The 24,156-nt window shown below is 39.9% G+C and overlaps 1 protein-coding gene across 3 annotated transcripts in view; it reads right to left on the bottom strand.

The window, feature by feature from the left end:
- Positions 1–15,495: 15,495 nt before the first annotated feature.
- The window catches only part of LOC131470425 (cytosolic carboxypeptidase 4), a 34,991-nt gene continuing 26,330 nt past the window's right edge, over positions 15,496–24,156 (bottom strand). For all 3 annotated transcript variants that reach the window (XM_058646239.1, XM_058646242.1, XM_058646240.1), the window contains exons 20-27: positions 23,084–23,237; positions 21,263–21,443; positions 20,690–20,819; positions 20,095–20,226; positions 19,206–19,268; positions 18,847–18,960; positions 18,420–18,574; positions 15,496–17,178 (exon numbers count right to left, since the gene is read on the bottom strand). In XM_058646239.1, coding sequence (XP_058502222.1) covers positions 16,881–17,178; positions 18,420–18,574; positions 18,847–18,960; positions 19,206–19,268; positions 20,095–20,226; positions 20,690–20,819; positions 21,263–21,443; positions 23,084–23,237 — 1,227 coding nt within the window. In that variant the 3' untranslated portion in view covers positions 15,496–16,880. The remainder of the gene's footprint in view (positions 17,179–18,419; positions 18,575–18,846; positions 18,961–19,205; positions 19,269–20,094; positions 20,227–20,689; positions 20,820–21,262; positions 21,444–23,083; positions 23,238–24,156) is intronic.

Here is a 24,156-nt window from a genome sequence, read left to right as displayed (position 1 = left end):
TATATATATATACGTATGTATATATGCATATATATATATGTATATATATATACATATATATATATAGATATGTATATATATAAGTCTTTCAAAATAAGAGCACTTTTACATTTTGTTTACCTGCTTAGAAAATGTACACTAGCTGTAAAATATCCTAATTTTTCTTACAAACTTTCAACAGTCTATATATTGCAAAGAAAATGCTAAAAAAAAGAATAAAATCATTAAAATTATACAGAGGAAAAAAAGACCAATAGAAAAAGCAAAAATGCACAAAATAATTAAATAAATAAAGATCTCTTTTTTTGTATCCTTTACAGCTTGATAAGAACATCAAACTACCCAAAGTGAAGTTACACTTTCTTTCCTTTTTTCTGAACAACATACGCTCTATATTTTACCTTTTTTTTTTCTCAAAGTGTGGACCTCGGCCATGCTCCAAAGCCATTGGAATATTTGCCACTGGATCAGACAAAAACTGATCATCTTTAAGGATTACATTTAAACAAAAAGAAGTATATTTTTGTGTAGTCTGCTTTACCTGGATCCAGTCTGTTATCAGTTATTGGACATGATCGAGCAACAGCAGCATCATGACAGCAGAAAGTCTCAACTGAAGGGAGAACAAAGGGGATAACAGTCCTTGAACAAAAACCGTGTTACTTAAAGAATGTATATACTGTAAATCTCTACATGTTAAGATATGTTAACTTATTTCCTTTTTCTTGAGTTTGATTCTTTTTAGCGTCTTGGTGTGTGGTCATATGCTTATGTGAAAGCCAATAGATATTTCAATAATCTTTCTTTCCATTGTAAGATACTGTTAATATTTACTTTGTCTGGTCATAGAGTCTCAATTTAACAAGATAATCTATGTTCAAATCATTTCAATCCGTTGTACTCTCAGTTAACGAGTTGATGGCAATGTGTGAGTCGGGGAAAATCGAGGAAAGATGTGTTTTATTAAACTGCTCTTGACACTTAAAGGAACAGTTCAACATTTTGTAATTCACACTTTGGCTACCATGGGTCACCCAGAGTCAGATTTTTGAATGAGTTCAATATTTGCGTGTCCAGTGGAAACAGTGGAAGCGAGGGCTAGCCTAGCTTGCACGAAAGAGGATGCACCTTTACCAAAAATGTCAAACTATTCTAGAAATGCATATGTGTTTTGTTTTTTTATTATTTATTCTGGGATATGTGTTGTTGTTTTTTTTTTTCTTCATCTTGTTACACTGTACATTGTTTATCACAACTTTGCCACCTGGTTTTGCAATTTACAAAGAACTTTCTTTCCTGGTTGGTCTGACACAAAATGCCTTGATGTTTGCAGTTGTGTGACACACACACACACACACACAGTAAACCTGGGTGTTTGTGTTTGCCCGTATTAACATGACAACCTTGCATTCTAAGAAACTGAAGCATCACCACTAATGGTGGTAATAAAGGATTGAATAATCACAACCTCAAAGGCAGATCACGACCCACATGTTTTCAAACCCATATGTACGTTAATGAAGAACTCTGCCCCTCAATGTGAAACCACCTCTTACTCCTCTATATGAGCAAATGAGAACAGTTGCATGGAAGGGGAGAGAGATCATCACATGGAGCAAAATGCCCCCACAAATCTAAATCTGGTGTTGTCTATTAAAGGGGGGTGGTGTTTGAGACACGAGCCATCCCATGCATCCCATTAGCGGTCTAAGCGTCTATCAAGAGCTAACAGATGTCGGGCACAGGCGATCCTCCTGCTTTGCCTCAATCCGCCAACACTTGAGTTTTTATACATTATATGTCAAGTGTATAAATTACAATCACAGTGTACATTGAGGCCTGAGGAGAAACTGGCCCGTCCTACACTTTCTTTCTACACTAATGTCATGTAGTGTAAATTCTGTGTCTGTTTTAACTGTAATCTCACATAATGACTATATTCCGGTGGTGTGAATATTTATGAAGACACGAGTTTTAGCAGGCAGAGGAAACTTGTGTAAGGCATATTACTCAGAGGCTCAACAACTCACTTCCTGTCTTTCACTTATTAGAAAAAAGTATGTTGTGCAATGGAAAAGTGCTTTGAGACATATACATCATATATTCCTCTCCGTGTGAATGTTTTTGGGAGGTTTTTCTTAATCGGATTGACTCTCTACACGTGTTGCTCTTTCCATGGACATAGCTTAGATGTAAGTGTTTGCACTGTGTTTATGACACACAGCCCAAATAGCCCTGCTTATGTACACATACTGCATGTTAGTCTGGTTGCAATTTTCCTGACATTTTTCTTCAAGCTGAACGTGATGCACTATTGCCCGAAAGTTCACTGTCAGATCTTGTTTTTAGTTGCTTTTTCTTGGGCTCCATACAGATGGTAAATGGAGAAGACCATGGTTGTGGTCAAATAACGTTGCTTTTTTCCAGTTGTGACTGTTGCTGTCTCGTAGAAATCACTGTACACCTCACAACATGGTACATTTTACAGTACGTTACTGAAAACGTGTTTTCTGCTGCAATTCTTCTGATTTAATCTCTGTTGTTTGGGTCTCTGTGGGGGGTTTTACCACCTATTCTTTTCTGCTAGAACTACAGTCATCACTCAGTCTTCCTGGTCAAAAGTGATTGTTAAAAAATAAGCTTAAATCAGTGATTTTTGTAGTTTAAAAAAAAGAGTCCCAAGTAACATGAGGTAAAACTAAAATATACATTATTACATTGATACTGACACCCATTCATTGTTGCTCGTTTTGCACACTTTTTTGACCCCTGACAGCTTCTACAGAGTTGCTTATTAACAGCTGCAGTGCGGTGTTTTAGGAGACTTTGGTGGCCCTTGGCATTTGAGACTCAGAGGGCCCTGAATCGGAATAAGGTTAGTGACGTTGGTCGTTGATGGGGAGTTTCTGATCATGGTGTTGTTGCAGTCTCCTCTGTGTATGTTGTTGTCGATGATGTAAATTAATTTGCCTCTGTTTAATATTTTATTATTTAGCTTTTATAGCGTTAGGATTTATCCCGTCATACAGTTGAATAAGCATGTTTGAGCAGCAGCAGAATTCACCTCTGGAACTTTTTTCTTTGTCTTGCTTTGGTGGCACAATGTTGCTGTGGCTTTCATCTGACATATAACTAATCACTTCCTGTGTTTAATGTGGGAGTAGAATTGAATGTAAGTGACATGAATAAGTTTGGGTTTGAATGTAAGTGACATATTTAAAGGTTAAGCACGACATTTTTCAAGGCATTCTTACTTTTTTCCATGTGGTTTCACGTTGTCAGCTGTTATTGGAGGGTCCCCTGTCTGCTCAGGGCCCCAGGCTATTGCCTGCTTTGTTTTCTCAACCCCACTGAACAGTTCCACTGTGATGTCCCAGGCTGAGAATCTTTCAAAATGCAAGGCATTGCAAAAAAAATGAAAAAAACAACATAGTGTTGGTTGATTCCCCGGTTCATATTAAAGATGCAGTGACAACATTTAGAGCCAGTTCAGGAAGCAGTCTGTCCTTAGTGCCTTAGTGTGGAGAGTGTTTTTCCTTTGAAGCGAACTAGGATATCATAGTGTTGCAGGATGTGTTATAGGGTGTTTTCACATATGGTCTTCCGTAAGTGAACCAAACTCAGTCCTCAGACTCTTCTGTGATCTGTGTCTCATTACCTGTTCAATAAACAAAACAAAATATGGCTTTGAAAAAACGTTGTTTGGCCAACGGTCGAGAAAGAATGATTGTACCACTGACGTCTGTGACCGGGGCTAGAAATGACCGCTAATAACGTTTCTTATTTTTTCCAGAGCTTAACGCTACAAGAATGCTGCTTCTTGGATGATGAAATCTGAGCGCAAAGCACCTCAAACGCTGCTAAAATACTGAATGTTCTGTGTGATCCCAGTCTTAAGCATTCATTACTTCAGTATTGCTAATACTGTGTACAGTTAAGGAAAATAGTTGCCTATTTCCTTCTTCTGTTGGCTCTTGTCAACCTCGAGTTCTTCTTATTTCTTCATTTTTCTGTTGTTTTCAATCTGTCAACTGTTCAACACCCCTGCCTTCCCTAAAGTGCTTTACTGCATCATGTTTTCCATACAAAGTATTTAAGCTGAATATGTTAAAAACAAAAAGGAAATTCACCATTACTCAATAATAAGTCAGTGTTGTTCTCTTCTGCTTTCTCTCTCTGGGTAATGTGTTGTATATGCGTCTCCATACTATCACGTTCTAAAATAATTTGGCAATTTCAATACTGTATTTTTAAAAAACAACCTACTACGATGTGGTGAACTTTTAAGGTGGCTCTGTGTCTGATTCTAACTCATTAAAAGGTAATTTCATCTTTAAATGGCTGTGTTCTCTTTAATTTCTCCATCTTTATCCAGAACATTTATTCAGTATTTATTCAGAATGAATGAATATAGCTCACCCACTTTATAACTTTTAATTGGGTCTATCAATAAGTTATTACTCTCACATACAATTTCTTTAAATACTTAAAAAAAAATCATTAATTTTTCAGTTTTGCACTATTTAATCCCGACGTCGTGGGTTGTTGTTTTTTTAATAAGCCATTGATTAGGTCATTAGTTTCTTAGTTTCTATCCATCACACACAAAACAATATTAAATCCACCCTTCCCAAAAAAATATATTGATTTCCATGTTACAAAATGACCTCATATTTTATTACCTGGGATCACTTTGTAAAGTACACGTGTAAAACTAATGACAGAAATCCATTTTGTAAGTAGGAACTAAGTGTGACTGACATCATCACAGTTCAAATTTCCATAAAACTGATGGTAGGTATAGATTGGGAGATAGTTTGTTTGATACATTTCAAGATTGTTAAGAAAGGACATTTCATGGAAGAGCTCAGTTGTCCCGCTCCGCGCTGGCGTGATATTGTGCTATTCATGTAGCTGATGCATATTTCATTAACGGCTACATAAATAACGTATCCACCCCACACGCCCCGCGGTGGAAACACAAAACAGATCGGGGTGTTCCATTCTTGTAGGCCCTGTGAGGAGCTGGAGTGCGCTGTACCACATTGGTGGAAACGATGATACATGAATCTGAATATGCTCTGTGTGCCACGTTTGTGGAGAATCCAAAAGAGGAAAGAGGCAGCCACTCATTCAGTAAACACATGGCTGCATGCATCCAGCAGCTGAATTGTCCTTTTTCTGAAATACAGTCTTTCAAATCAGGAGAAGAAGTGGAATAAAGACAGCTGTTACACAGTAAATATAATACAAAAAGACAATGTGACCATGCGCTGGAGGTAAGAGCGAATGGAAAGAAGACCAGACAGAGAACGGGGCAAGAAGATGAGAGAAAGAAAAGTGAGGTGAGAAAAGAAGACGAGAGGAAGAAAATCATTTCTGAGGCCGTTGGATTTCACGGTTTATGTCTTACTGTCTGTCGACTGAGCCAATGGAACATGAAATTGAATTATCTTCTCTCTACTGTAAGTTTCAAAGTCAACGGAGCTGACAGGGATTCAGAGTGGGACAAGAAGAGAGGGGCGGAGGGAGTGAGGGGATTGAGAGGAGGAGAAACTGGAGGAGCAGAAAGAAGAGGGATGATGGAAAGAAGAAAAAAAGCATTCTCATTATCTCATGCATGCATGCATAATGTCAGATTCTTTGATTGGCACATTTGAACTGAACAGGAATTTACCATCTGTGCTTTACTCCAACTGTAAGCAGTCACTGGAAATAGCCACACAGGATGTGTCCCAGCAGCTAAACATTGGGCCACACTGGAAGCAGAATATTCATTAAAGTATATTTGTCTTTTTGTGAACTGAGTGATTGTGATAAACATAATCTGTGAAGCCAACATTTCCGGACAATAATGGATAAGTTTTTTCGGTAAGAATGATCTTGCTCTGTAGCAATAGTGCTAACTGATCACTTAACATACAATTTAAGTGCGTCCCTTTAAATGCTGACAATGAATCCACATTGTTTTGTGTTTATACGGCGGATAGTTCAGTGTGATGTCCTTTCATAAGGGTTTGTGTTACAGTGATCACTTTGACTGTGATGTAATGTTTAAAGAAAACACAGCTCCAGTGGCGAGAGTCAAACGGACACGCAACAGTGCACCACAAACACAAATCAACACACGCGTGCACGTGAACGCTGCATTCAGGGCGCTAGCTATAGACATCAATAACTCCAGACATGTTTATTTAATTATTAATGCCCTGGATTACAGATTGCTGTGTGTGTGTGTGTGTGTGTGTGTGTGTGTGTGTGTGTGAGAGAGAGATAGGGTGGATGAACATGTGCAGTGTCTGTGAATCATGAGCATGTACATGAGTAATAGTATAGCTGTGAGCCGTATAAAGAATAATCAGCTTTAGTGCTCTCTCTGGTCGTCAGTGTGCCTGCGCGCACGCACGCACGTCACCGTCACAAAATAGAACATGCAAAGGTCCAATGTGCAGCACTTGAACGCCTCTTCGTCGTTGCAGTCGCACCCAAATAGAAGCGAGTGAGTCAGTGAGATGGCTCACTGACACCCAACAGACATGGAACATAGTGTGTACATCAAGTGACTTATGAGTCCATGGAGGAGAAGGGATTGCTTCAAATCACGTTGGAGCCCTTTCACAGCTCGTAGAGGGCTCTTCATCATGGAAATGCCAGACCAGTATTAACCCTGCTCTTATTTCTGTCCTTGTCTAAATCCTTTTAAGCCAAAGTACTAGAAAAAAAAAGTAACCTTTCACTGTACACTTCAAACAATTTATAGTGATTGTATGTATTTTGTTATGTTCAACAAAGTCATTATTTGGAAAAAAGTGGGATTTGGTTGGTCATTTAAATGTTAAAAACAGTTGGTTCAGCAGTGGACACAACTTTTTACTTTGGTTTGGGCTCTAGGTCTATTTTGCCCCCAAAATTAAATGTAAAAAAAAAAATAGCAACATGTTTATTTAGTTTATTTATTTATTTGCTTTGAAATATTTATAAGTAAATCTTAGGGAAAGCTGGAGACCACCTTTTCCCATCCAACATCACAGCTGGGAGTTTCCACCAATACCAATGTCATCTGTTGAAGTCAGATGAGGGGTGGAAGTGAGCATCGTCATAACAAGATGGTTCAAATCCTGGTCCCATCAAGGGCCCTAAGTGTGGAGTTTGCGTACATGTTTCCACATGTGTGCTTGTGTTCTCTCCAGTTATTACAGCTTATTACACCTAGGGTCAGTTTAGACTGCACTGAATCACTCAAAATATCGAATGCTGTGGTTGCGTTTGGTGCGGTACGGTGCGATTGGAAAACGGTAAAGCCCTCGGTCAGGGTTGCGTTTCGTCGGAGAACAGTAGGCGTGCCTGATGTGCAATTCTTTATTTCTTTATTGTCTTAACGTCAAGCTTTTGTACTAGACTGCAGGTGTTTGCTTCGACTCCCGTGGCATATTAACACCGATCCCATGGAGTGACGTTTTTCTGTCTCCACTCTGATCACACTTACCATTTTACTCCGAGGGAAGTGGTACCGAATGAAACGATTTTGGTACTATTCCTGTGTGAATTTCTCTGTGAGATGAATAAAGTATCTATCTATCTATCTATCTATCTAATGGAAAATATGTACCATACTGTACCAAACCGAACCGAACCATTCCCCACACAGTGGAAACACAGCTTCATGGTTTCTTTTTCAAGGGGAAAAAAGGTGCAATAGACACATTTCACCTTTGCATGTTCACTCAAAATCCAGCCCTGAATTCCTGGCTGCCCATTTAGCTGCACAGTAAACATGCCTCGAGCTGTAACAGCTCTCTCGTTACAGTAGCAGTTAATTAGGTTGGTCAGGAGGGAGATTTATTGATCAGCTCAGTTAATTGGTCGTTTAACTGCCCAGTCCCACAGGCCTATTCACCAACACAGCTACTGTTTCAGGGTGTGAGCGTGTGTGTGTGTGTGTGTTTATAAATGTGTGAGAAAACAAGAGGATACACAAAAAAACCGCAGGACCCACAATGAGCTGCCGGTACAAACAGCTTAATATGTTGAAGCTAGAAATTAGAAAAGCCACGTATTTTCCATTGTTTTACGACAACGTTGAACCGAGATTTAAATTACACAACACAATAAATTATACGACGGAAATCCAACTGTGCGTGTTCAGGCCCCCGAACTTAGAACACAAGGCTTTTAATTGTAGCGTCGTCACAATGAAGTGTTTGAATATTTCTCAGTGATTTGGAGAAAACACTCATTGCACAGCACTTAAAGAGTCTGAAGCTACCGGCATAAAAGCTGGTTTCAGGCTTGATCGTTGAGAATGGGTGGGGGAACACGGACACATTACAACATGCCGTACTACTTTTGGCATCACATTACCGTGGCCAGAGAGTCTGCAGGGAAATTGGGTGAGTAAAATCAGCAGAGAGAGGGATACTTTGGAAGACAAAGGGTAAGAGGCAGCTCCTCAGAGGCCCAATATCACCTATATCAGATTTTTAACAAAACAAAATATGAAACTGGAGCAGGTGGTATGTAATCTGTACTATGATTTGTGATTAGTGAATTATTTAGTAGTCTGAAAGCCCTTCTGTCTACGGTAAGGCCTATTGCCTGGGGCATAGTGAGTCACGTAAATGTAATACTGCCTAACCCCAGTGACAGAGACACACTGATCACTTTGAATTCTTGGTTCATGGTTATCAATGCCAGTGTCTCTGGTATAAAAGACAATAAGAAGTTCCTAACATTGTTTTCGTTAGTTGTGTTCATGTTGGGGACATTTGAAATGTATCGTGTACATTGTGTCATTTAATGGTCATCATAGGAGATCAACACGATGGCAGCATTTGTCGTGTAGATTTTATTAGGTTAATTGCTTGTTTCTGTAACAGAAATGTGTTTATATTAAAATTTGAACCCTGGTTTAGTTCCTGTTCTAGGAGCAGGGGGTCAGGGGTCATGTAGCCATTATGTGTGTACCCACACTTTAAAAAACTTTAACTACCCCTTTAAGGCTGAATCCAAACTCACATGTGTCTAATTTATAATTGGCTTATTGAAGGTTTTTTGGTGGAACAGTGTCATCTGCTTTTATCCAAACAGTGTGAGGACAGACATGTTTGATTAGGCGTAATTGATGCCAAAGCGCTGCTGTGACCTGTGGTGAAGAAGCCAGTAATTATTTTAGATGTTACACCATCGGCTTCCCAGAGGGAGCTCTGTACGAGTCAAGAGATTAAACAATCGTTCCCACATTTCCAGGGGGAGGATACATGCTGAAACAATTAGAGACTCATTACTGGGACTGATTCTCACCTAACTGGCAACTCTGCAAGCAACCAAAATTGAATTAGACAGGTCTCACATTAGACTAAACAACTCTGGTGTAAGTTCAGACAGGAATACTTTTCTCTTGCATGCTCCGGTCCCTTCATCTTGTCATTCACTCATCTCACACATGCTGACATTCCCCCGGGGCTGTCAGGTGATCAGCCGTCCGTGAGCTGGTCTCATCCGTACAATAACGCCACACGATCCCGCTCTGCAACACAAAATGTTGGCAGAATAAACATAAACATATATAAGCAGTATATATATATATATATGACAGGGCAAATCCACAGGCACCTGTGTAGTGATCCAGTGCTAATTCACCTGAATATCTGGTTTACTTTTTACACTTTTAATGTAATGAGTAATTGCGCTCTGGAGGAGGATGAGGGGAAGGTTTCTCCGACAGCTGAAGATGTCAGGTTACTGCAAGTCTGGAGCAATGTCCACGCTGGCTGTTTCCATACTTGTGAAAAGCACCAGGGGCACTGTAGGGGTCAGATATATCGTTCTATCTCGGTGGATTTAAAGTGTGCTGCTTGAAACCAGCGTGACAAAGAGTCACGCGATGTCCAGAGCACGTTTGTTAACTGTGAGGTGGGTTTGGGTGACAGGTCAGCCGCCGAGGTGATGACCGATGAAAGCGGTTGCAGGTGAGCTGATTGTCACAGCTGGTGCTGGGGTTTGATCATGTTCTCCCTTTAAATGCTGGACCTTGTACATGTGAGCGAGCGAGAGAGAGTGCATGGAACATGGGAGCCATTGAGGCCGGGAGAAAGCATTTCACTATCGAGGTTTGTGAACAGACATTATTTGTTTCCATCATAGTGAGTGAACTAATGGTGGCAGACCTGCTGCATGAACCAATACAGATGAATTAATTCATGCATTTCAGGAGTGGAATAAAATTAAATACAGAATTTATAAAAATCTGACTCCACATAGAACATTGGTTGCATCATTGGATTTAATTTCAATCAATCATTTTCAGTTTTACCAGGACGTGTTATAGGTAACAGTCAGTTATGCAATAAATTAAATTAATCTAAATCAGTTTTATTGAAGGAGCTGATACTCATTAACAGGAAATCGGAATATTTCCAAATGTCGTTATTTGAACATAGACAGAATGATAGACACTGAAAAAGGACAACTGAAGTGTCCACAAGAGTAAACCACACAGCAATCAGGCTAATTATGTATGGGCGGGGCACAACCTGTGGACAAAGAACCACATGACCTTTGTGATTTTTACAGAGAGCAATTTGAATGCACAGAAATACAGAGGTCCTCTGGCTCCCTGTTGCCCCAGTCACCAATCTCCATCGCCTCATGTTGCAGAATGATAACGCATGGCCCCATGTTGCAAGGATTTGTACAATTCCTGGAAGCTGCACGAAAAGGACAAGAGGGCGTGGCAGAAAGGGAACAAGACAGTTGCACGGCCAAGTACATCATGACAATATTCTATATATACTGTAAGTGTCATTTGATTTTAGCTGTTGGTCGCAGATTTACAATGAAGCCGTTGCAGGTTACGTTTGTTGTGACAATTAGCTCCAATCAGTCCATCGCTACCGACATTTAGCAATTGAATCACCGTGGAGAAACAGTGATTAAACACACGTACAGTATCTACTCTCAAGCGGGAAAGCAAAAAAAAGCAGCTTTATTTGGAGCGATTAATAACAATATACAGTATATGACCGGTCTGGTGTGTGTGTGTGTGTATATTAAATAATTCAAACCTGAGGACCTGGTGATAAATCAACCCACTTTCCACCAATAGATATTTACCCTGAAACTTTATACTAAAGAGTCATGTGTATCAGTGATGCCTACTCAGAAACTCTACACAGTAGGGATGATAGGTTCAGTTAACCCTCATTATTGATTTGGTGTTTGTTTGTCTGTGTGTGCGCGTGCATGTGTGTGTGCGCGTGCATGTGTGTGTGTGTGTGAGAGAGAGAGAGAGAGAGAGCGAGAGAGAGATGGACTGGGCTATAACTCAAAACTAATGACCAGAGTGTTGCAGAATTATTTAAAGATAAATACTGTAAATACTATTATCACACACAGGAGAGGCACATTTCAGTTGTACAATTCTAATGTTATTCTAATTCACTGTTCACCATAAACATTCCATCTCGCTGTTAGTTCATGTGTCTGTCCACTTGTCAAAAAGTGAACATTGACCACGTGTTTATAGGAAAGGTCCAAACACAATTTGTATCTATGACAGTGAGGATGTGAATTATGTGTATAGATACCATTGCCGCCACACGGTTGGTGTAGTGGTTGGTTAGCACGCTTCCCTTTTCCCGGGTTCGCGACCCAGTAGGAACAAGGGCCTTTTTGAATGGAGTTAAGACCTGCATCTAATTGTCATGCAATGAAAATAAAGGCCTTCTGATTCTAGATGATTATTATTATTATTATTACTTTTATTATTATGAATAATAATATTTTGTATATTTGTATGTATATGTATACAGAGTAATATATATATATATATATAAAACAAGAAAGAGAACATAAGACTACTCAGGATATGTTACTATACATATATATATATATATAGTCTTATGTTCTCTTTCCTGTTTTATTTTGAAATAATTACCATTGCCTCTGGTTTCAGTGTCTGCTTCCTGTAAAGTTTCCCTCCTCTGTGATTACTTGCCCCGCCCTGATGTGTTTCACCTGTTTATCGTTATCCCTCCAGCTGTCTATTTAGCCTGCATTGTTTCATGTTGTCTGCCGACCAGCAAGCGTCCTTGTCCGTATCTAAACTCTTGTGTATGTTTGTGTCGTTTGGTGCTTTGTGTTTTTGTTCACGGCCAGTAAAAGGTGTTTTTCTGTTTAAGATGAGACTGTTGTCAGGTCAATCTTTTGAGTCCACACCCAGTGTTTGTTCACCCTGATACTTAAAATCCATATCAGTCGAAAAGAAATCTAACCAAAAATGACTGCTATAAAGAAATGTGAATTCCCTCAATTCAGTGGCTCAATGAAGGCTTCCTTTTTTTCAGTTTAGTTCTCTTATGTAACCTATTCGAATCCCATGCCTTAATGCTGTTACTCCACTGTTTCCTCTGCCATTTAATTTCCATCTTTGTTCACCTTTCGTCTTCTCGTTCATTCTCATGCTGTGATCTCATTTATCGCTCCTCTCGGGCCACTCGCAGCTATATTTCTCTGTTACAGTCTGACAAGCACTCAGGGTGGCGTCAAGTCACAGCTGTAATCCCCAGGGGAAGACTGATATTGGGTCAGAACCTTTCCCTATGGTCTGTCTCCTTCTTCTAATTACTGACTGAGCAGATAGTAGTGAAGATCTAAACGCTGATTACATGGATCCCTTACACCGTGCATGCACTTGATAGCAATGGTGTGTGTGTGTGTGTGTGTGTGTGTGTGTGTGTGTGTGTGTCAACAAAGAACAAATCATCACCCATCTGCAGATATTCCACCAAGTTAAAAGTCTTACAGCTGATAAACACCTGTTATTTTGTAGACACACACACACACACACCAATATAATCCACAATCTAGGCTTGTTTTTAACCCATGTTCAGTCATTACCATATTACTATGCTGAGCAGCCTATACCAGGATTAAAGGGCTATTATACTAATAAATCACTGTAATGAAAGGACGGGGTCAGCCAATTTTTTTTTGGGGGGGGGGATGTAATCTTCTCAGGACAATAATGAGTAAGTCCTTATCTAAATGTTTACCACTGAGCAGACACTGGCCACAGGTTCACTTCCTCAGCAGTGTTCCCTGTCCCGACAGGTTCAGATAGCGTTTGTCATCCTGTGGCCCGGAGGCCGGGCAGGTCTGCAGCCTCTTGGCCATTTCATGAGACGACGAACATGAGAGTGGAGGATGCTTTAATAGTTCTTCTGCACGTGCTGGAACACTGCAGCAAAATGGTAATAGGATATAAATATTTGATGAAGCTTTGTCGAAGGTACGGTGACATAATCTCACCCACATTTAGACCTTTTGAGTGATATTGTACATTCTTCTCTGCTCTTCTCCGTCATTTTCACTTCCACCATAAAGCTTGATAATCCCTATTCTGATGACACTTAATCTGATCTGCATGATGGTCCTAAAATATTGTCTGAATTCATTAAGCCTGCCATTGCCTCTGTCACTTGAAGGAGGTTCCAGGAAATTTGTTGGCGACTTCATTTCCATTTCTCACCAAAATGCATCCAACCATGATGTCATGTAGTGATTTGCAGCTTCAAAGACTTAGAATTTCCTCTGTAGATTTTGGTCTTGGGAGAAAAGCGGTTTACAAACTTGTAGTAGACCTAAAACTGTAGTGATTGTAATTTTAAAATATAAATGGTATAATGAATGTTCGCACAATGCTGAACGAGTCTGTCAGCTACGTGGTGCAAGATCACCTTGGCATATGTCATGTTGAGGTGCTGGCCGTGTTTAAGGAATTACTCAGGTGGGTGACAGAGATTATGCACTGCAGCAGGGTTTGAGGAGTCACCTCTGGAGTGGATAGTTGGCAGTTCACATCCCAGCCTTTATCAGGTACTCTGTGATGGACAAGCACGCTACGAGCACCAATACAATGAGTCACTTCATGCTTTGCAAGCCATGATAAACACTGACTGGATGCCGCTTCATTTAGAGGAGAGTCTCTCTGTCCTGCATGTTTTAAACATGTCCCTGCTCCAACACACCTGATTCAAACAAAGGGGTCATTATCACTACATGCTGATGAGCTAGTCATTGGAATCTGGTGTGTTGCAGGACATGCAGGACACCAGGACCAGGATTGAGAAACCCCCAATTTAAAGTATGAACTAGTCATCCAACTAACTACTATGAAAGGGACAGATCCTTTTGTTGATTTAGTAAAAATGTGTTTTCTCCACTGGCAGCCATGTTGCCAATGAGGGTGAACATCCATTTGTCAGGGTTGCTCCCGGCAATGGTGGAGTACACGGTGAAGTCAGTGCTCCATCCATCCTCTACCGCTTTATCCTCCACATGAGGGTGGTGGAGGGGCGCTGTGCCAGTCTCAGTTGACATAGGGCACATGTGTCAAACTGGTGGCCCGGGGGCCAAATGTGGCCCTCCAATCGATTACATGCGGCCCGCCCACCACTGTGCAAGGTGATGGAATAGAGAGAGAATATAAGACTAAATGTATTTGCCTGCAATATTTTTATAATAGTAATAAGACATTCGGTTGTAATCATTGCTTTATTAAATGTATTACACTCAACGTGAAATTACATATATTTAAGCAGTTTTAATCACAATTATCCTCGTCATTATTTGCTAAATTTTCAATTTAATGCTCCGTTTTTGTGCATCATAAATATGTTTTTATTGTGAATCATTTTATATCAAAACAAGCACTTTAACTTTGCAATTCTGTCTAATATCATCATGAATATCTTATATTGCCCACCCAAATATGCTCATTGGTCAACATTCAATGTTCAGGCGTTCTCATAGCGCCACCTACTGGCAGCAGGAAATAAATTATAATGTTTTATTGTAACGGACTATTCATAAATTTTCTCAGATCTGCTTCAAATGTTTTAAAGAAAAAAAAAAGAAAACAGTGTCTTACAAATTGCATTATCCTAGCAGCTACCACCAGTGGGACAAAATATGATCCAGTTCATCTTTGGGTGTATGTGGTTACAAAAACAAAAGAGACCAGCTCTGCACTGAAACAAGACACCTAATACATTTTTAATTTCTTTGTTGAATTGAGAGCCTTGTATAGATCCCTGCTGTGCTGCAACATTACAGTTACTTAAACGGATGAATTGAGTTTCTGTGTGCAAACTCACAAATGAGCATTTAATTATGAAGAGAATATTAATGTGCACGTGAAAGAGGCTACACCCTCGGCCATGTGGGAGACCACCTTACTGAAGGCTGTGTGAATCTGTCCTGGTATCAACATCCGCCCTGAGCACTGTTGTAAAACAGAAGATATGTGGAGAATAGAGTTGATATTGTTACGGAGGCTGCAAAAAAATCAACATATGAGAAGGGTAAAAATAATTTCTGTTCCCTCTGAAACTGCAGTTGGCACCAAGGTGGGTTTCCGTCAGGCTGCTTCAGGCACATTTTCAATTTTCATATAAAAGCATCTAAATGGAAGCACGGGGGAAAAAAAGGCAAAAAAAGTCTTAAAATATTTTATTAAAGTTGAAGGAGGTGGAAAAGTTGGCATATCTATATAAAATAGATGCAAATGAATAGTTTCAATGAATAAAAGGGAACATTGAGGAATCAATGGGACTGATGAAAAACATTCAACTTAAAACCATCTCAACTGCTACTGGTGCTCTTCATTTATGTCATCAAGTCGTGCCTTGTTATCCCTCTGTAGGGGACACTAAGACGCATCCTCTTCAAGTTAAGAAAGGTCAAGGATGTAGATAAACTATGATTGCTGGCAGAAAACAGGGCACCGACATCAAAACTGTGTGCTTCATCTTGACGTCCGCTACCTCACTTTTTTTGCCATGCTTTGGCACTGAATGTAAACATACTGTAGATGGTGTGTGGAATCTAGGGAGAACAATTGAACAACGGAAATTGAATATCTTATTTAAAATTGTCTTTTGTTTTCATGAATTTGTGTTTTCCTTTATATATCACACAGGAGCAGTTTGTTTGCAGAAGTCAGAAATTAGTAGAGTTGGGTGCAATATGCAACATCACCCCTGAGTGCTACTACACTTTATACACAGGTTTCTACAAACAACAACTAATGCTGATGTGTTTTCAAGTAATCCAAAACTCCTGTAAATCCCTACAAGCAAATGGACACAACAGCAACAATCAACGCAGTTTGATCTGCTAAATACAAACCGACTATCCAACGTACCAACGAGTCGAAATGAGCCATTTTCTTTAAGTGCAAACAAAAATAAAACACAGTCATCTAAAAAAAAAAAACAACAACACATAAATATACATATATATACACACATGAATTCATTAATTCTTTTTTTTAAGGATCAGGAAGTATTGATCTTCAAAAATAAATTCATCAGATTGATCGTTGTCACTGGGTTGAAGGAAAACATTGTAACATGTAGTATGCTTGTTTTTAGGTGCTGTGGTTGTAATTCACTCGTTAAGATAATTCAGTCCACAGTAAAATAGTGTTGCTGTTGTTGCGTATGAGGAGTCCTAGTTTGTTTGTGACAACAGATGTTTTTCTTCAGTTATGTCTACTGTTAGCTGTGTATATATGTATATATATACACAAGTCTGCATGACAAGTTGAAAAAATTGATTTTTGGAACCATTTTCTTATTCATGAACTCACTCATGGGAATTACTTTGTGATCAATGTAAGGTCTGGATTGTCTCTCTCTCGAGCCACGTTATTTGTAAAGATGTGTTTGAAAAAGTGCATTTTGTATATTTTTGTTGATCTTGACCTTTGACCAGTCAGATATATGTTAATCATCTGGACACACACACACAGATAGATGAAAACAATGCCCAGCTTCTGACTACACTTGCACCTCAGGTAAAAATTAAGACATATCCCTTTAGCTTGTGATTTGTCCATTGATGATGCTCACACCCTTACACGGGTTTCTCCTCTCAACTGACTCTGAGTGAGGGAATATACGGCCCTTCATGCTTGACTGCTGTGGCTGACCACAGCTGCTTTGCCGCTGCTTTGCTCCACTGTGACCCCCGTCATCACCATCGCCGTCTTCCTTTTCGTCTGCACGGGCCATGTTGCTATTGACATCCGAATCCAGATCCGTGCCTTTCAGTTTGGGACAGTCCGTTGAGTACTCGATCTCCTCGACACACGGAGGCTCGTCATCTTCAAAACAGCTGTATGAGAAGAGAGGGAGGAAAGTTAACATGTAAGGTCTTCAAATTAATAAATAACATAATCTGACTTGTTGAAGGTACTTGAGAAGAAATATTAATATTATTAAATATTATAACCCTTCTTTTACCCTCCTCCGTAGGTTTGAATGAGATTAACAGAGTTGTCCTTCCTAGCACCCTGCGTGACCTTGAGCTCATCTACACTCGCCTGTGATTGACAGCTGCCAGCGAGACCCAGTAACTGCTGATCTGATTGAACACATATGCCACGCAATGCTGGCTGCTGTGTGAGTGGAGTGTGTGGGAGAGCAGGGAGAGACACATTAGCACTCCAGTGGGACAGAGAGGATGTGACAGGCACACTGATCTTCATGTTACTGTTGCAGCAAGATCCAGAAGCAGAGAGAGGGGAGAAACACAGAACCGAAGGAGAAGGGGATGCAGCGGAAAAGCAGAGAGAGAGGGAGAGAGAATGTGCTCAACTGAGAGAGAATGTGCTCAACTGAGAGAGACATAAAGGAAAAAGAGTGTATGTCTGGAATGCTGATGACAGCAGCACGCATGGCAATGAATAAAGACCGCTTGTCTGCGGTGTGCTGTCACTACACTGCCAATGCTAATGCCCGGGGGGAAGTTGCTGTTCAGCAGCTGCATCTGAAACACCATCCAGTTTGTCTACTTGTTTTCTTTCTCTTTTTTTCAATCAATTTTGTTTTTTATTTTAATTATTACTTCATCTGATTTGTCATACCTGGGCAATTTTACTGCTTACCAGCACAGTAACTGTAATGTGTAGCTTTTAAATATGAACTCTTACATTCAAACCATTGTCAAAGGAGTTCAAACAATGCTGAAACATTGCAGTGGTAAAGTGAGATGGGAGTACAACTTAAAAAACACATAGACTTGTGTATTAAAACGCTGGACAGAGCCTGTTTTCAAATGACCAACAGAGCATACACATAATTGTACTTTTCTGTTCCCAAAGACCAAATAGAGACAGAATATTATCACCACCACCAAAAATCTAAATACAAATAAAGCTTTAAAACGATGGTACCATGCTGGACCTGGGCTCAGGCTGCTCTGCCTTTTTAAAGGTCAACGTTCCGCTTTGGAAGGCGCCAGGAAACATGTTAGACACACTCGTTTCAAAATCACTCTCACAATATCTGCACATTTTCTTGTGGCAATTTGAGCGGACTGCATTGGTCAGGGGCGTGGTCAAGGTGGAGTCTTACTTGTGAGAGTTGTGGTCCATGATTTTGTGACCCAGGTCGAAGTGGTTTAAGAGTGGCTTTATGAAAAGAGCCCTCGTGTCTTTGGTTACAGACAGCAGACTGTGGCAAAAATTCAACCCCAACTCCTGCAGCTCCCTGGTTCCTGTTTGCAGGCCCTGCATACACACACACACATGCGCATACATGAACACACATTTGAACAGATTTGTTATAATCAGAGGTGAAGCTGTAAACATATGCACCATCTCGATTATATATATATGTATATATATATATATGTATATATATATATATATATATATATGTATATGTATATATATATATATATATATATATATATATATATATATATATGTATATATATATATAGAGAGAGAGAGAGAGCTTCTCCCAGTGCATACACACTATCTCCCACACATGCACACACCTTGTATATTCCCTGGTCACAGCCGTTGTAAGTGCTCTCCATGGTGTAACTTCTCAACACACCCATCTCCCTCCAGACGACCACCCTGGCTGTGGCAGAGCGAGACTTCTCCACCTGATGGATTCAACACAGACATGGTTATTCATTAATTAATTAATATACATGAGTATGGATAACACCAGAAAAAAGGAATAATAATGGATATAATAATGAGTATAATAAGAAAATGTTAATGTCACTGATAACGATAACCCATGGAAAAAAGCGATAACATTAACATCTTGTTATTTATGATGGATGATGAAGACAAATAATAATTTAGATGAGTGTGTCATCTGTATTTGTATAGTTGTTATTACCAAATAACTGCAGCTGTTGAAAGAAAAGGCTGGTGCAATACGATCCAGTGTCTTTGGAATGGTCTAGAAAGAAAGAAAGAAAGAAAGAAAGAAAGAACATGTAGTGTTTTTCTGTTTGTCTTTTTTGCCAGGGTGAAAACACGGCTATATTTGTCCAGATAGAATATTGTATTTGGTTATAGGACTTTCTTAACGCCAGTTGAACACATGTACATTCACCATTAAATCATCGGCCTCTTAATCGCAATCGAATAAATGTCTTTCAATCAAAGGCATCGCCAGAAATTTGAATCCTTTTAGTCATCTTTGTGCATGCCACAATGAAATATAGCTTAACTTCAATCAGGAAAAAGCATTTACATACTAATTCATTTATATTCCCCCTCTTCCTCTTTCCACTTAATGAGCTAACTGTGGGTGATTCCAGTAATCCAATCAGATGTCCCTGATCAGTGCTCAGCCAATCATGTCTTTGCTGCAAAGTTATTTTTGTCATTACACTATTACTGCGACCCTGCTCCACTCCACAGTCAGTGTCCAGGTCCAACCCAGCTGGTGATTGTCAGTATTATCAGGATTCTCAGGATTCTCCTCTTCAGTGTGAAGATCAAACGCCCAGTCTCTCCAACCTTCAGTCACGATGACGTCACACTGGGGTTTAAGCTTAAAACCCGATTCGTTTACATATTTGCACTTCCTGCACTTTTCACGACTGACAGCAAAGCCTGATCAATAGTCGTCTGAGGTCTCTGCAGACTGAACGATGGTGAGACACGTCAGTCACATTATCAGGCAGACGTGACACGGGCAGGCTCATCTGACAGATACAGATACAGATAAGGCCCTGAGTGGCTTGGCCGTGTGTGTGTGTGTGTGTCTTGTGACTTACTCTATATCCTGGGTCCTCTTTAAACCTCAACGTGTCAACTGCAGAGCCAGACTGCCAGAGAGTCTCCTTCACACTGCAGCCGTACAGAAACATGTTTTTCTTTCTGGAGTGACCGTGGTAGTCGCAGAAAACCTAAAAGAATATTGAAAAACTAAATAAATAAATAAATCCATTCACTTTCTTCTGCTACTCCTTTGTGTGTAGGATTTAGTGGCATCTATAGGGCAACGTTGAATATTGAAACCCGACTGAATAAAATTGCAATACAATTCCTTTAATATTCCAAGAAATATTAAAGCCTTGGACCAAGGCTCGGACCAAGTGTCACTGGTGGGCACGTAACAGAGAAAAAGAATGAAGATATTTCTCGACTCAGGGGAAACTGAGGTTGGGAAGCACAATTTTTCAAAAATACGACCCCTATTCCAGTCATACAAAGCTAAATGCAAATCGGTGAAGTATTCCTTTAAGGAATCATTCTAAAGTTCAATTGTAATTATTAAAACATGAACATCGTTCACTTGTACTGAAGCAGGATCTGTACTTCAACTCAGATCAAGTCTTCATTCAACAAACAGTATGTGCGTAATCTCACCAGTGGAGTCCGCCCCACACTGCTGAGGTAATACAGGAAGCCTTTGGCGTGGTAGATGGTTGGACTGAGGACAGGGTCCGGTTTACGCCACTGACGGTTCAGATCCTCACAGTTGAGATCACAGCGATTCCTGCGGAAACACGCGGCAGAGGAGAGGCGCTTGTGCTGTGAGTGCTCATGTTCGTGTGCAGGTAATGTGTGTGACGTGAGAGCAAGAGACCTGGAAAATAAACAGGAAATCGACACACCTGCACACTGACCAACATCAACTGTGTTTGTGATTGTAAATGTTGCATATTTAAACACATTTCTCTGAATTAGATTAAATGTGGTCTTATGTTGGAGTTGGACTCAATTCCAGCTGAGAACATCTGTGGTTACTCAGATTGATGTGAATACGGTTAACCCTAAGAACCAACACGAGCCTGGTTTCCACCAAATTTCCCGAAACTCAGTGAAAGACAACACATATTTATGTGCTGCTGGTGAGACATCCATCTATCATTGTTGCAATATTTGCTTGTCGCACTAAGTCGAGGAATGCTCCACTCCAGCAGACCACCTGTCACTTACGTGCCGTTGATGACTCCGTCTGGGTTGAGCATGGGGATTATCTTGAAGACAAAAGCCTCCCTCAGACTCTGGGCCACCACATCACTGCTGCACAGAAACTCCAGGGTGCCCTTCATCACCCAGCTGGCATTGGACTCACCAGGATGGACACGGGCCGTCAGCATGATACAGGGGCGATTACCTGCAGGGAGACAAATGCGACTCTTCCATTTGCCTAATACGGTATCATATGAGGAGAATTGAATTACCCATTTTGTGCTCAGTAACATGTGATTGTTTGCAGAGATTTTGCAGTGAGGATTACAAACTCATCCTCTTGTTGCCTGATTGTTTTCCAACTTCCCTCTTCCCTGCTGTGTTTGCATGTCCTCCTTTTCGTTCCCTGATCATGTCTGTGTGTGTGTGTCGCTGTCTGGATGTGACTTGCAGATTGCTGTGCTCCTGCCAGTACTAGATATTTAACACCAAATCAACTCCTCAGCATTGTACGATATTAAAAGTCTGTCAGATCATCGTACGCCCCTTTGTGGTAGAAATGCTTCCGCCAACTACTTGATATGAAGTACTGACATGTTGCTGCGTTTATTGGCTGACTCCCTTTCTATTTTCCTGGTCGCTTTACAGCATAGGTGGCTGTTGTCAGTATTGGAATAGCAACCTCTCTGTGGTGCTGAAGTGTAAAGTATGTACAGCTGCTGAGTGGAACAGCCGTTAGAGGCACCCCCGCTGTCGGAACTGTGTTGTGATTGGTCAGTTCATCCAGTCACAGGCCAGACTTTTCCAACGCTATATATACAGAGGCCAGCTTATTTTTTTCTCTCAGATGACTTGATTTACCTTAGGTGAGATTAGTGGTTAAATTCTGTGTGCGGCGCAAAGGAAGTACGTTATTCTCTCCAAAACAATAAATAGAACAACGTTTACTCAGTGGAAAAATAGACTCAAGAATACTGTCAGTCAGCACTCACTATGCTGTCTCTGTATTGTAATCCGGGAGTTGTTTACATTTCCTGTGCTCTCTGAATGCCCATCATCATTCAATTATACTGATCGGGTCTTTCATCGAAGCTGTGCTGATAGTGTCCTCCAAACCCATCACAACACTCTATTAGGTCTATCAGCGATGGTTACAGCTGGCTAATTATGTCAGTTACCAGAGGTAATGAGTGATAATTATAATATGATGCAGGGCTCATTTCTAAGTTTCAGTGATTACAGTGAGCATTTGAGCACAGTGTGAAGCAGGTACTGCACTGTCAGCTACTGACAGCTCGCTCATATTTAAGACCAACTTTCCGTCACATCATTCCAAATGATCACATGATTTACATAGAAAAATGGTTGAATGAGCACAACGTACTGGAGCTATGAACTGAGTGTCACAAAATATTCCTACGAGAACCAATTGCACTGGGTATGCAAAATGAAGCTGATATAAGAAAAACATCCTTACAACAAGGGTCATTTTCAATAAAATGATACACACATTACGATATTTTATGGACAGCATTTACTTTGTAAGCGGCCAGTTGGTTTTTCATTTCCATTCATTTAAGGAACACACTGCAAATGAGAAAAAACTACTTGAGTAGGACAATCCATCACAAAACTGCTAATAATAGTAATAATAATCATGTTTTTTTTGTTGTAGTGTACAACAGTGAGATGAAATGTCATACAGACAATGTCTGGGAAGTAACAGCAGCTACAGTAGCAAGAAATAATGTTATTACTGTCATGCTAATGTGGATATGCTGTCAAGGGAACAAATACACACACACACACACATAGACACATAGACAGAGAGCGAGCATAACTCACGTAGCTGGTGCATGTCTTTCCAGGCTCTGCTGGCAGGACAGGCAGTGATGGTGACCAGTGGACACGGGTTTCCAGCTAACGTGTTGCAAAGACTCTGCTGCCGGAAGAACACCTTGGAAGGATCCACGGATTTCTGCAGCACCTTCAAATGAGCCTGTTGGGTGGGGAAAAAAATACATTTATGAGTTATAATTTGTGCACTATACATAATTACAACCGAAAACTAGGACATGTAGTAGACGTTACATTATGTTAAGTTAACATAAAGCTTTACCCAACTATGTACTTTAAGATAACATTAACATAATGAGTTTGTATTATCTTTTTCTTGAGAATAAATGTCCAATATGAGTTTTATTATGAGGTTTAAGATTCTAAGCTGAACAAAGTGACAGAAGAGAAGGATACTACTACTTTTGATTTGATTTTTCTCCATTTATTTGTTGTTGTTTTTTTCTTGGCAGTTTCAGTCAGTTTCAGTGTGGACGCACTGGTCTACCATTTTAATGATTCTATCCATCTGCCATCATGCCCATCTGTCTGCAGCTACCAGGCATCATTTGTACCCAAACGTCATTGTAACTCCTCTCCTTTTAGTGGGAAGAATTGATGTTTGGAGCTCTTTTTAGAAACGTGCTTGCAATCTACTTCAACTCCAGCAGAGGGCACTACTGGACTGGCCAGTCTAAATGCTGAGCCTGCTGACAAAATCTTGGCTCTTTCCTCAACACATTTTCAAAACAAAAATTGTTTAACTGCTTTATAGACAGAAAACTAAGTTGTTTCCAACCCAAAGACTGACTTCCAAAGGGTCACTAGGAAATTTAAATTTAAAAAATTTAAAATTCTAAATCTGTAAAAATGAATCCGTACAGATGTGTTGAGGCCAAACAAAAATTAAATAAAAATGCTGCATGACAAGTATATACACGGTATGACAGAAGTATTCAAGAAAAAAACAGGAGAGCCAACATGTTCACATTTATATAATTAGTAGTAATAACAATCATAATAATAACAACAATAACAATAATAATAACAATATTATATTGAAATTAATTACATGCTTTAAA

The sequence above is a fragment of the Solea solea genome, chromosome 12, assembly GCF_958295425.1.
Source record: "Solea solea chromosome 12, fSolSol10.1, whole genome shotgun sequence".
Taxonomy (NCBI): Eukaryota; Metazoa; Chordata; class Actinopteri; order Pleuronectiformes; family Soleidae; genus Solea; species Solea solea.
Note: the sequence above shows the minus strand (reverse complement) of the source record. Positions and strands in the feature narration are given on the sequence as shown.